Source organism: Galeopterus variegatus, unplaced genomic scaffold (assembly GCF_000696425.1).
Source record: "Galeopterus variegatus unplaced genomic scaffold, G_variegatus-3.0.2 Scaffold2491, whole genome shotgun sequence".
Lineage (NCBI taxonomy): Eukaryota > Metazoa > Chordata > Mammalia > Dermoptera > Cynocephalidae > Galeopterus > Galeopterus variegatus.
Window position 1 is genome coordinate 113,315 of NW_007728602.1, and position 12,822 is coordinate 126,136.

A 12,822-nucleotide genomic window follows, 5' to 3' on the forward strand; every position below is an offset into this window, starting at 1 on the left:
ATAACACCAAGGCCACGGGTTCGGATCCCATATAGGGATGGCCGGTTCGCTCACTGGCTGAGCGTGGTGCTGACAACACCAAGTCAAGGGTTAAGATCCCCTTACCGGTCATCTTTAAAAAAAAAAAAAAAAAAGACAAATCTGGTTGCTGAACCCTGCAGGACAATCACCTGACATTTTACTAGTGACTTCACTGAAGTAGAAGCCACAGTGAGACCATTTGGAGCAGTAATACCTCCTCCCCCAAGGGCTTTCCAATGACTCTATCCCTTACATGACAAGATACCCACATGTGTTAATCACTGGCTCCAAGAGACAAGATGTTCCCCCAAATCTGTGTGAACTTAAGTTCTAAAAGTGAAATAAATTTTGCTCCATTTTCTTTTCCCATAGAATATACAAGTCATAGGGACAAATTTTGTTGAAAGAGCCTGACATATATTAGGTGCTTAATAAATTCTAATTGAATGAATATGTTTCTGATGTCCTATCTTTGAGACATGAGCTAGGTCCCACTCGTCTCGGGTAATCACTAAGTGCCCCCACCTTTTGTATTACTCATTTCGTCCCAGACACTTTTGGTCACCACTATTTTATTCCCATGGTGAGTAGATATAATACTGACAATTATACAAAGCTTTACAGTTTTTAAAGAATTTTCATGTATGTTTTTGTATATGAACTTGACAGTAGCCCCTGGGGTTAAGTGGGGCATACATAACTCCCTTACTTTTCCAAATGTACCAAAATAATAAGGGAAAATCTGGGCCAGTAGATGTCAGTTTAGCAATCTCTAGATGGAAAGGAGGAGATTTGGATAAACCTCCAGTGGCTGTAGGAAAATAAAAGATAATTAGTTTAAAAAAAAAAAAAAAAAAAAGAGAGGGCCGGCCCGTGGCTCACTCGGGAGAGTGTGGTGCTGATAACACCAAGGCCCCGGGTTCGGATCCCACATAGGGATGGCCGGTTCGCTCACTGGCTGAGCGTGGTGCTGACAACACCAAGTCAAGAGTTAAGATCCCCTTACCGGTCATCTTTTAAAAAAAAAGAAAAGAGGAGAAAAAAGAAAAAGAGCTGGGCCAGAAGACCTGATTTCCTTTAAGGTAGAAGATGAAAGTTTGGTGGTTCTAATGTTTTCCAATTCCTCAGCAAGGACATTATTGTGTCTTCCGAGATCTAATGTTTCAGGTGTACTATGGACTGGTAAGACAAAGACCATTTTTTATTTGAAGGTTTGTAGAGGATATTGACTGAGAAGTTATTAATGAGATAGAAATAAAGCATGTATTTATAGGACCAAGGTTCTTAGCATAGAAGGCGAAAGACTATAGTTTAGGAGGCCAAACCCTCTCGTATAGGGGACCAAAGCCCAACCCTTTAGGAAAACATAGAAATGCTAAGATTGAGAAAGACCAGAAAACTCTCATAGGACTAAAGCCTTCGATGTAGAGAATTGAAGCACAGCAAAAAGTGATTTTTCTGGGGGCCTTTGCCGTTAGTTCAGCTAAACCTAGATGCTGGGAAAGTATGTAAGCTAAAATCTTCAAGGATATTCTGCTAGTTAGTGCTTGGGGGACGTCCCACATCTTGCCCTAAACTGTTTCTTTGAGTTTCTTGGGGAGTTAGGCACTTTGGTGATTATCTCATTGTTTCTTTTTGTATGTCACATGGCTTAGTTTTATGACTCCTTTTGATGGTAAATTGCTTGAAATATTTTAAGTTATACCTGCTTTAATGAAGATTGTCATGTAGCCAGTTTGTTTATGTTTTCACTATGATTGATTAACCATCTGTTTTTCTTCTGTAATTTTCTTGTCTTCGCAATAAAAACTGAAGCAAAAACTGACTTGGGGCTGTGCCTGGGCTCTCCTCTCTTGAAGGAGTTTCCTTGTTCCCATCCCTTTGGGCTTCTCACTGCTCTGAATACATAGGCTCTGAGTAATCTCTTGTGTCTCTGTCACTCTGCACGAGGTGACAAAGCTTAAGTTTGAACATAGAAATAGTGGCATTGGAAATGTCCAAAAATTCTTTGATACTCATCCCTTCTAAACATTGAGCCTAATTCTTCTCCACTTGAGTGTAGGCTGGATTTAGAGACTGGCTTCAAATGACTAAAGTCAAAGGGATAAAAGCTACTTTGGAGACTAGTTCATAAGAGGTATTGTGCTTCATACTTGCTTTCTCTTGGAGACCCCAGTTGCCATGTTGGGAGGACACAGGCAGCCCTGTAAAGGAGCCTACCTGGCGAGACACTGAGGCCTTCTCCAACAGTCAGCAAAAACCTACCAACAGCCATGTGAGAGCCATCTCTGGCCTCAGCAAAGCCTCAGATGCCTGCAGCCTCCACTGACAGCGTGACTCTTCATTTCTTCAGAGACTCTGAGCCAGAGTCACACAGCTAAACTATGCTTGATTCTAGACCTCCAGAAAATGCATATGATAATAAATTTATTGTTTTAAGCTGCTAATTTGGGGGGTAAATTTTTTACATAACAATAAATAACTGATGTGATAGGAAAAACAAGAAGAGGTAGGAGTCATCCAATAGATTCCACTAGTCCAGACGAGATGATCACATCCCACAGTTCCACCCCTCACCACAGGGACGTCTAGGCTCACAGGAACTTCTCTGTCATTGACCATCACGAATCATTATTCTGTGACTGTCCTTTTTCCAGACCCCTCACCCATCCATACTAATGTAGGGGAGGAAAAATATTTTTTCTACCCATCTTAAATTCATTGGCCGGGGTCCCTATAATGAAAAACAGATTAATGATCAAAAAGCATGCAAATTTATTTAATACAAGTTTTATGTGAGACTAGAGTCTTCATCAGGAAATGAAGACCTGAAGAAGCAGTTAAACCCAAGTATTTTTATGCTAGGCTTCATGAAGAGTGGAGAGTCATGAAGAAATGTGCGTGGGGAGTAAACTTAGCAAGGCTTTCTAGGGGCCAAGGGAAGACATCCCTTCAACCCCTTGAAGGTTCTTTGAAAAATCACCTGATAAACACAGATTAATATAAAGAACAGGCATAACAAATTTTATTATATCATAGTTTTATGTGACACAGAACCCAAATATATAGAGGAAATTGTCCATATTCATGCTTAGATTCTATGAAGCAGGCAGTGTGTAGAAATGTGATTGGGCGAGAAGTATGATCTAACGTTAATAGACTGAGTGGAGAAACCCAGCAAGTCCCGTCTGTTCAGATTCCTCTTGGCCTCTCCGTGTAGCATTCATTCCTCCAGGATATGGGGCAGGACCCTTTCTGGAATGGGGGTCTTATAACCTACAATCAGATAAGGTAGGTCAGGGAATTTCTTTATGGCCAGCTCCAGGACAGAAAGGGGTGTCAGGGTGGGGGTGGGGGGTGCTGATTAGTGTATATCTATGGCCTGCCTTAGGGAAGAGGGATTCTAGTTTCCATGGCTTGCCTCAGGGGAGAATAAAACTGAGAGACAGAAGGCCAGGAGAAGCTCAGAGGAAAACTTGGCTTTTGAGGCTGCTTCTGAGGCCTTCATTTTTGGATATTGCTTTCTGGTCCCGAACAGCCTGTTCATATTCCTTTCTGTGTCCCTTTGTCTTTGGAGATAAGGATGCTCCTTTTTTCTGAGTATAGGGAGGGCATTTCCTACATGAGGGTTTTATAATCTGTTTCAAGGGAAGGTCAGAAAATACTTCCTAGGTCTCATGACCGACTTTAGGGGAAGATCAGAAAGTCCTTCCTGCACATATTGTTTATCAAATTCCTTCAGCTTAAAATGTTTAACATGCCCAGGTGCCATACTTGGGGGTAGCATGTCCTGAACCCCATGCTAACAATTAATTAGATTATATGTTATTTTAGAAGCCATTTTCCCTAACTATGAAACAGGTACTTTCCATTCCTCAAGAGATTGCTTTAAAGGTTAAATGGGGGTATATATGATAGTGCCTTAGACAGTGCCCCAGAGAACACATTAGGTGCTCAGTAAATACTTATTGAACCTCATTTTATCTCTGAATCTTGGCTTGGAGTGCCCCTCACAGAATTGGAGAAATACACCGAAATCTTCTAATAAGATTGGATTGAGGAGATACTCCAGTCATTGTTTAGATTTGGGAAACAATTCAGTTTGATCAGTAATACATAGCAAGTTGTTCCAACGATGCCACTTCTGCTCTTGACCAATCTCAATTCTTTGCCGATTTCTGTTAGTTTCTGTTTTACAAGGTAAAATTTCCCAAACTTCTCTTCCAATTCTGGACACTATGTGGAGCACAGGAAACTTCTCTGTCTAGGAGGCAGAGAAGATGTTGAAACAATTAAATAAGAACAAATACTTTCAAAACTGCTTCCCCCTCCCAGAAGTGTTGAAGCCCTGAGAAGATGGATATAAAACAGGACAACAAGCAAAGTCACCAAAAATTCATCATAAATGAAGTTTAGGGGAGATTTCCATTCCACCATGGGGCCTGCTGACAAGAGCATTTTCTAATGATGTGGTTCTCATTAGGAAAGAGGTTCTAAAATGCAAAAACAGGATTTTCAAAATGCATCTTTGCTGAGAATAACAGGGTTTCTAATCTGTACAAAATTAGAAATATACTTTTTGAGGTGGAAACTGGTAGGAGCTGCATTACATTCTTCATCTACATAAATAGGCTGAAAGAGTGTTTACAGGAATGATAGTTCTGTATAAGAAAATATGCTTTTAGTGTATTAGTTTATCTTTAAGAAAAAAACGTCAGTTTTTAAATCAAGACACTGTAATGGCTAACACTTACATGAAGAATTTTTAAAATTTCATTTGTAATCGGAGAAATGCAAATCAAAACAATAATGAAATACTTCCTAATACCCATCAGATCAGCAAAATCAGAAATCTGGGTGTCTTAGTCTACCTGGGTTGCTATAACAGAATATTATAAACTAGCTATCTTATAAACAAACATTTATTTCTCACAGTTCTGGAGGCTGAGAAGTCTGGTGAGGGTCACTTCCTTCTTGCTGTGTCCTCACATATTAGAAGGAGCAAGGTAGATATTTCAGGCCTTTTTCATAAGAGCACTAATTTCATTCATGAGAGCCCCACCCTCATGACCTAATAACCTCCCAAAGCCCCCATCTCCTATTACCATCACATTGGGGATGAAGTTTCAACATATAAATTTGGAGAGGACACAAACATTCAGTCCATAGCACTGGGTATAAACGAGTGTTGGATGGGAAGTGGAGAAACTTATACTTTCATGAGGTGGTTTACTGATGATGGTTTTGTATAAGGCATTTTGGAGAACATCTAACCACCCTACTGTGTCCAGGACTATGCCCTAAGGACATTCTCCTACAGACTCATAATGACACAGAATAAGGCTAGGCCTAAGAACCAAACTGACTCCACTTTCCCTGCAGAGGACATTTTGTTACATTTCCACTCCTCAGTCATGAGACCCCCCCAGGCACATGATTACCCCATGGCCCACCCCGATAAAATAAACTGAGATAAGAGGGGAACAGATATCTGAGTTGCAAAACCCCTCCCCAAGGCTTGTTTACTGTAATTGTAAAAATTAAAATGCAGATTAACCTTAAGACCCCTTTAAGAATTCCCACATGTGCACAAAACTTCAAGGTGACTGCTACAATGACCCTCCCAGAGTGACAATAATGAACACCACCACCATCTTGGACCTACTGAACAAGGGCAAGGACCAAAGCCCTAACTGAGCATGCACCCATGGTGCAACCAGGAAGAACAGAATGAACCACCTCCAGAGGGGCAGAATGTTGATGCTTGTCCTGCACCCCTTACCCTCTTTCTGTATGAAAGACCCTGAACAGCTCCCCTCGGAGGCTAGTTTTCCTGTAGCTACCTCCCTTACACATAAGGCTATCTCCTCTTTTAATAAAATGTTGCTTGGGCCGGCCCCGTGGCTCACTCGGGAGAGTGCGGTGCTGACAACACCAAGACCGCGGGTTTGGATCCCATATAGGGATGGCCGGTTAGCTCACTGGGTGAGCGTGGTGCTGACAACACCAAGTCAAGGGTTAAGAACCCCTTACCGGTCATCTTTTAAAAAAAAAATAAATAAATAAATAAAATAAAGTGTTGCTTGCTTTACTGCCGGGTACACTGTTCATTTCTATGGCCTTGGGACCCCAGAGCCTAATTTGGTAACAATAAGAGGACATATCAAGAATATTCATCAAAGTTGTATATATGATAATGGGATGGTAGAGATAATTTACAGGAATGATTAAGGGATAAATACTAAGAAGGGCTCTCTTTTTTTCTGAGCTCAACACACAAGTAAATGTCAGAAACAAGAGCTGAGCCAAGGCTCAGTCAACCTTGTCGCTGTCACTCAGTTCATAACCTGGGCAGAATTGTCAAACTTTACTCCCGAATAACCTGTAATAACCACCAAAACCAAAGGCATCAAGTGTGAGTACCTTTTAAAGAACCTGAGTTGCAAAACACCAGTCTGCTTTTGAAGTACACAAGCTAAGAACTGTGTTCTTCACCTCTGTTGCTGTTCTGAAGCTAGGAGGGTGAGAAAGCAAGCTGGAGGAGAGTGTGAAGGCCATCTCCTTCACCTTCATTCTTGCTCTCTCAACATCTGACTCTGGAGATGTTAGCAAGGTAAAGTGAGTAGGAGAGAATTAGAATTTCTGGCAACTATTGTTTGATATGTTTCAGGTATGAAAACCAGCTAAATCAAGAGCTTAGAAGCAAATATAAAGCCCATCATTTGTCACGTGTATAAGGCCAGATTATGCCACCCCAAAATATGCCTCTTTAGCACAAGGGCTACTTTGAGAAACAGCGGGCACAGGAAAAACACTAAAAACAGGGGAAAACCTTCCCTTTGGCAACAAACAAACAAACTTATATTTATTATGAAAATTTCCCTTTGTAAAGGTGTCCTCTTCTGCCATACCAGAAGAGGAGAATGACTCCCAGAGTGAATTTTTATCACCAGAGATGATTTGAATCTTTACTAGACACCATTATCTTCCATTAGTTTATCTCATACGTTCGCCTTCCCACGATTTATCCCCCTTGGAAATGGTATAGAAGCCCTCAGGTCTATCTGCCTCTTTGGGCTTTCATTTCTTTTTAGCAAAAGCTTCCATATGCATATGAAAAAACCTTTCCCCTCTGTTAATCTGTCTTTTGTCAGTTTAATTTGTAGGACCCAGACACTAAGACTAAGAGTTTAGAGAAAAAAATTATCATCTAATTTTCTTCACCTCATAAAGGGGCACTCATAAGGTTTCTCAGTGTTTCAAGATTTCATTGTTACTGAACCCAAGTCTGGCTACTCACGCCCTCCAGGAGGAAAGAAAACAAATGACTCAGAAGTCAAATGGTTGCCGTTATAGGCAGGCAGTGTTTTCAGTTGAAGGAGATGGTTGCCTATCCTATCTCAAAGGCTTATATTTACTAAGGGGTTTTTAGAAGGGGGTAGAAGGAATGGAAAGTGGGAAGTGAAAAGCAGGAGGGAAGGGATGTGAAGTACAAGGGCTCTATGTCTCAGGTGTAAGGTCTTGTCAAGGCCTCATCTGGTTTCTGTTCCATATTGCTGTTATATCAAGGCCCTGCAGGACTTTGATTTGCTCCAGAGTGGAATCAGCTTCTTTGCAAAGTTTTCCTGCAGCTTTGCAGAGCTCTGGCTGACTTGCTAGTGCCCAGGGCCAGCTTCCAGATATTTGGCCTTGATCACTTCTTAAAATCCTGCAGTCTCAAAGAACTATTAGTTTTGCAAAGTACCGATAAGCGTTTCGGTCCTGTTTTTTTTCTATTTAGCAAGCAAGATAAGAAAGTAAGGGGATGGGAAGAAAGAGAGGAGAGAAAAATGACTGTTCTTTAAAAAATCCCTCTCCCCACTCTCCCGGACCAGGCTGTTTTAGGTCCCAACTTGGCTTCAGCTCTGCTTATTCCAACATTACCTTGAAAAATTTCATACCAAAATAACATATTTAAGAACAGTTGCAATTTAATGAGGAAGAACGATGCCTGGCTTTTCTATAGTTGCAAGAGAAGAAGAGTGCTGAGATTGCTCCACCAGAAGATACAGGAGTTACACCTTCAGGGTTACACACCTGGATTTCACTATTAACAGGGAGAGAAAAAGGCAAGCCTAGAAGCTCGACGGGAGATGGAATAACTAATAAGAGATGGATATGTTTTGCATGTACAGTAATCAGAGTTTATAATGCACTTGGAAAGACTGTCCTAGAATAAAATTAGACATTTGTTTAAGGAGTAAATAAACACTTTTGGAACGTACAAGGTAAACATTACTGAAGCTCAGGAAGAGAGAAGGACGAATGTCGGCCTGAAAAAACTGTTGAAGTTGAAGCACTTTTTTTTTTTTCTAGAATAAAGTCATCCCGGTGTCTGCACTCTGCAATTTATTTGTGAATTTAAGGAACAGGGTTCTGCATGTGGTTGATTTCCTAGTTCATCAGAGGAGAGGAGGGAACAGGAGGGAGCTCTGAGCGGCATTTTCACCCGCTCGAGGACTCCGGGATAAAAGCCGCCCTTCTGCGTCAGCTTTTTGAAGTGTTTCTAAGCAGGATGAAGAAAATATTAAAGTCACTTCTCCCCCCAGTGTAGCAGCCAGCCAAGAAAGGGAAAGGGAAATAAAGGAAGGCGACACGAAGAATAAGTAAGGAAAAGGGTAGAGGATTAAATGTGAGAAGGCAAGGAACCCCACCTTGAAGCTGGAACCCGGCGGTCAGCCGCTTCTCAGGCTGATTACATCGAGATAATACAGGACGCGCTTTGCATACCGGACGGTTTCACAAATGCCGGAAATGACTGCGACCACCTCTCTTGTGATGAGCCGCTCGATTCCAACAGTCACAAGGCACTAGTGGGAAACATGTTACATGGAGACTGAGAAAAAACAGACTGCAAGGCCTGACCCAAACAAAGGAATGGCCTTGCAGCGGTTGGCAGCGTAAAGGACCAGAGAAAAAGGACTGAGTAAGTTTTAATCAGGCATCTTTTAAGAATCTCTAATTTCAGTCCCGCCCTTTCCATTCTTTTCTGAAAACGTGGGCAGGGCTCCAAGTCAGGGAACTGATTGAGCAAATACCGCTGGCGTGCAGAGTTCCCAATCAGGTCCGACTTACCACTATATAAAATGCTGCCAGGAATGTTGAACTTGCTAGTTTCTTTGAGCTGCAGACATGTCTGGTCGTGGTAAGGGAGGTAAGGGTCTGGGGAAGGGCGGCGCCAAGCGCCACCGCAAGGTCCTGCGCGACAACATCCAGGGCATTACCAAGCCCGCCATCCGGCGCCTGGCCCGCCGCGGCGGCGTCAAGCGCATCTCCGGCCTCATCTACGAGGAGACCCGCGGGGTCCTCAAGGTGTTCCTGGAGAACGTGATCCGCGACGCCGTCACCTACACGGAGCACGCCAAGCGCAAGACTGTCACCGCCATGGACGTGGTCTACGCGCTCAAGCGCCAGGGACGCACCCTCTACGGCTTCGGGGGCTAGAATTAGAATCTCCCATCTTCTCATTCCTCAAAGGCCCTTTTCAGGGCCGCTCACAAAACCTGTGAAAGAGCTGTAGGCATTTTTTAAAAGCTTTAGAAGTTCATCAGTTTGGGCGTCCTCACATAACGTGTAACATTAGGTGTGGCCATACAGTGGGAGTTTAGTGCATTTGAGTGTCCTAAGCACTAACTATCGTAGCGGTTGAGAGTGGTAGGTTCGGTGGCCAAATCTTACGCCTCGTTTAAAGGTTGTGAGACGGCCGGGCTCACCCTGTATCGATAACTTTCCCCTTAGAACGGTAAGGGCTGTGTAGTTAGCGTAGTATGGTCCGTTACCTTAAAAAACACTTTACATTAAAAGTTGGTCGAGCCTTAACAAATTCTAAGGCTATTTTCTTTTCCTTTTTTTTTTTTGGCGGCTGTCTGGTTTGGGACACGAATCCTTGACCTGGTGTCTTCAGCACCACGCTCTACCCAGTCTTAGGCTATTCTTAAGCATATTCAAGTACGGGAGTTGCACATGGCTCGAATTTCAAACCATCTCCATTCCTTTAATTACGAATACCTTAGTCTCAGTTCCCTTTCATGTTTTTCAATAAACTTTATTTTGGGAATAATACAATTATGACTTAAAGTAGTGCAAAATACTTTCAGATCCCCAGGCAGACATTTCTCTTAGAATTTTTATGCCTGGAAAATCTTTTTCAAAGGTAGTAAGATGATTTCTTTATACATTTCTTAAAGACTGAAGTAGAGGCAGAAAATGTTTCCCTTTCATTAGGGGATTAAACCGGCAACCAATCCCGTGGGCCAGACAGGGAGGGGTAACAGTCTACTGTCCAATCAGAACATGAGGGTCGCTATAAATGCTGGGATAACCGGCTCGTTTCTCCATCTGTTGGTGAGTGGTTAGGTTTACTTAACCATGGCTCGCACGAAGCAGACGGCTCGCAAGTCCACCGGCGGCAAGGCGCCCCGCAAGCAGCTCGCCACCAAGGCAGCCCGCAAGAGCGCGCCGGCCACCGGCGGCGTCAAGAAGCCCCACCGCTACCGGCCCGGCACCGTGGCCCTGCGCGAGATCCGCCGCTACCAGAAGTCCACCGAGCTGCTGATCCGCAAGCTGCCGTTCCAGCGCCTGGTGCGCGAGATCGCGCAGGACTTCAAGACCGACCTGCGCTTCCAGAGCTCGGCGGTGATGGCGCTGCAGGAGGCCTGCGAGGCCTACCTGGTGGGGCTGTTTGAGGACACCAACCTGTGTGCCATCCACGCCAAGCGAGTGACCATCATGCCCAAGGACATCCAGCTCGCTCGCCGCATCCGCGGAGAGAGGGCGTAAACTTAGTGGTCCAAGGTGTACCCCATTCCCAAAGGCTCTTTTCAGAGCCCCTCAGTTGTCACCAAAAGGTAGCTGTTAACCTTTAACCATTTAAAAGCAGGGTGAGCGAACAAGGTGATTATTGGGGGGGGGGCGGGGCGGGTGGTCAAGAATTTATCAACTCCGCGTGCTGGAAAATTGAACTACAGGCTAGTTAGAGTTGGCTGTACTAGCCCAAATATCACGCACAGAACCTGCTCCTATTCAGCAGTAAAGAGCTCTTACGAGATACCATTCTGAAATGATGAAACCATCTTAGAAACTAAAACACCCTTGGCTACTCCAAGTGAATGAAGGAGGACTTTACAATGGCAAAGTAGTTCTGTGGGTGGTTGTATAGTTTGTATATGTTATAGTTTTATTCCAGCACTTGTACTTTGTAATGTGCTTTTTGCTTACATGACTGATACAAAACAGGACAAGCACTATTGGAGAAAAAAGTTATCTTTCCTGGCTAATGGTCCGATTTTTTTATTTACTGTAGGCTTATAAGGTGCGCTCCCTCCAGCTACACTGGAAAAGTATTTGCCCAGGTCATTTCACAATGTATGGTAGTTTGCGAAGCTGAATCTTAAAGTATTTTTTTTTTTTTTTCCAAATAGAATCAGACTGGGATTTAAGCCTCAGGTGGCCTTTTAAAGCTGTTACCTGTTTCTACCCGGTTCCACTGTTTCTTAATTTTGTCCACTATTTTCAACTGTTTAAAGTTTCCTCGTACTCTTCATATATGACTATCATCACCTCATTTTGTTACTTTTTTGGATACACACTTGGCTCTAAGAGACAAAGCTATGTGAAAGCAATTTTTCTCCTGAGTTTTCTCAGGTAGGTGAGCCACCTGGGCCTTACCTTCTTTCCCCTATACTTGGATTTGCTCTGCCAAGGAGGTGTATATCCCAACAACTGGCTCCTTCTATAGCTTTTTGGAAACTTGAGAATTGATTCAGAAAAGAACAGTTCTGACTGATGGGACCAGAAGCCTCTTCCTACAATTAACTTCGCTCGTTTAGTGTATGTCTGCTAGGTGTTGGGACAACTTGATGCTGCCTCTTCCAAGCTTCAAATACAGTTCTCTCCGTACTCTTTCAAGAATTTTCCCATCATAATAGAGCTGAGGCCAGGTGTCTAGGTTCAACCCCCAGAGCTGCCAGTTACTAGCCAAATAACTTCTGTTAAGTCACTCATCTTCTCTCTGGACCTCAGCTTGTACAGCTGTAAAATGTAGCAAACAATTTAAAGCTATAGAGCATACTTAAGATTACTTCCTGCAATTTAGTAAATACTTAAAGAGTATTAGCTCTTATTGTTATACTACCACACCCCTTAGGCATGGAGTTGGGGGGGTTCCCCCTTGGTCTTCTGAAAGTTTTGTGATTAGAACAGCACTTGTGATTAGAAAGTACTTGGTTAGAATATTTTCTTGTTAAGATCTCCTTTTCTTTAGTTCTCAATTTGCATTGTTCTAGAAGATGTCTGTAGCAATATCTGTGTCTATGTGAAGGAGTTCAAAAATAGCAAAAGGGCTACATAGCAAATATCTCAGGCATTGTAGGCCACATATGGCCTCCATCATACATTCCTTTTTTTTTTTTTTTTTTTTTTTAAATCCTTTAAAAATGTAAAGACAATTCTTAACGTGAGGGCCATGAAAAAATAGTCCACAGCCAGAGTTTACCAATCCTCCCAGGAGCTCCTGGAGAGGAGATGAAGTGTATTTGCCACTTTAAATTTTCCTGCACAGCTTCTCACTGGCAAGAACTAAGTGACTTGATTTCCATTGAAGATCTGGCACAAAATCTTGTAAATCCCCCTTCCCTCAGCAAATAGCTAACTTCACCCACCATTCCAACCTCATGGTCATTGCCTCACTTATGTTTTCTGAAATTCTGAACCTCTGTAACCTTCAGTCCCTCAACACCCAGTCCAACCTTCTCAGTCAGTAGC

The 12,822-nt window shown here is 42.9% G+C and overlaps 1 protein-coding gene across 1 annotated transcript in view; it reads left to right on the top strand.

Annotated features, from left to right (window-relative positions):
* Positions 1-9,192: 9,192 nt before the first annotated feature.
* LOC103598025 overlaps positions 9,193-12,822 on the top strand; it is a 36,470-nt gene continuing 32,840 nt past the window's right edge. Inside the window, exons 1-3 of the mRNA XM_008581934.1 lie at positions 9,193-9,481; positions 9,685-9,723; positions 10,427-10,761. Of these exons, the coding sequence (XP_008580156.1) occupies positions 9,193-9,481; positions 9,685-9,723; positions 10,427-10,761 (663 nt within the window). The remainder of the gene's footprint in view (positions 9,482-9,684; positions 9,724-10,426; positions 10,762-12,822) is intronic.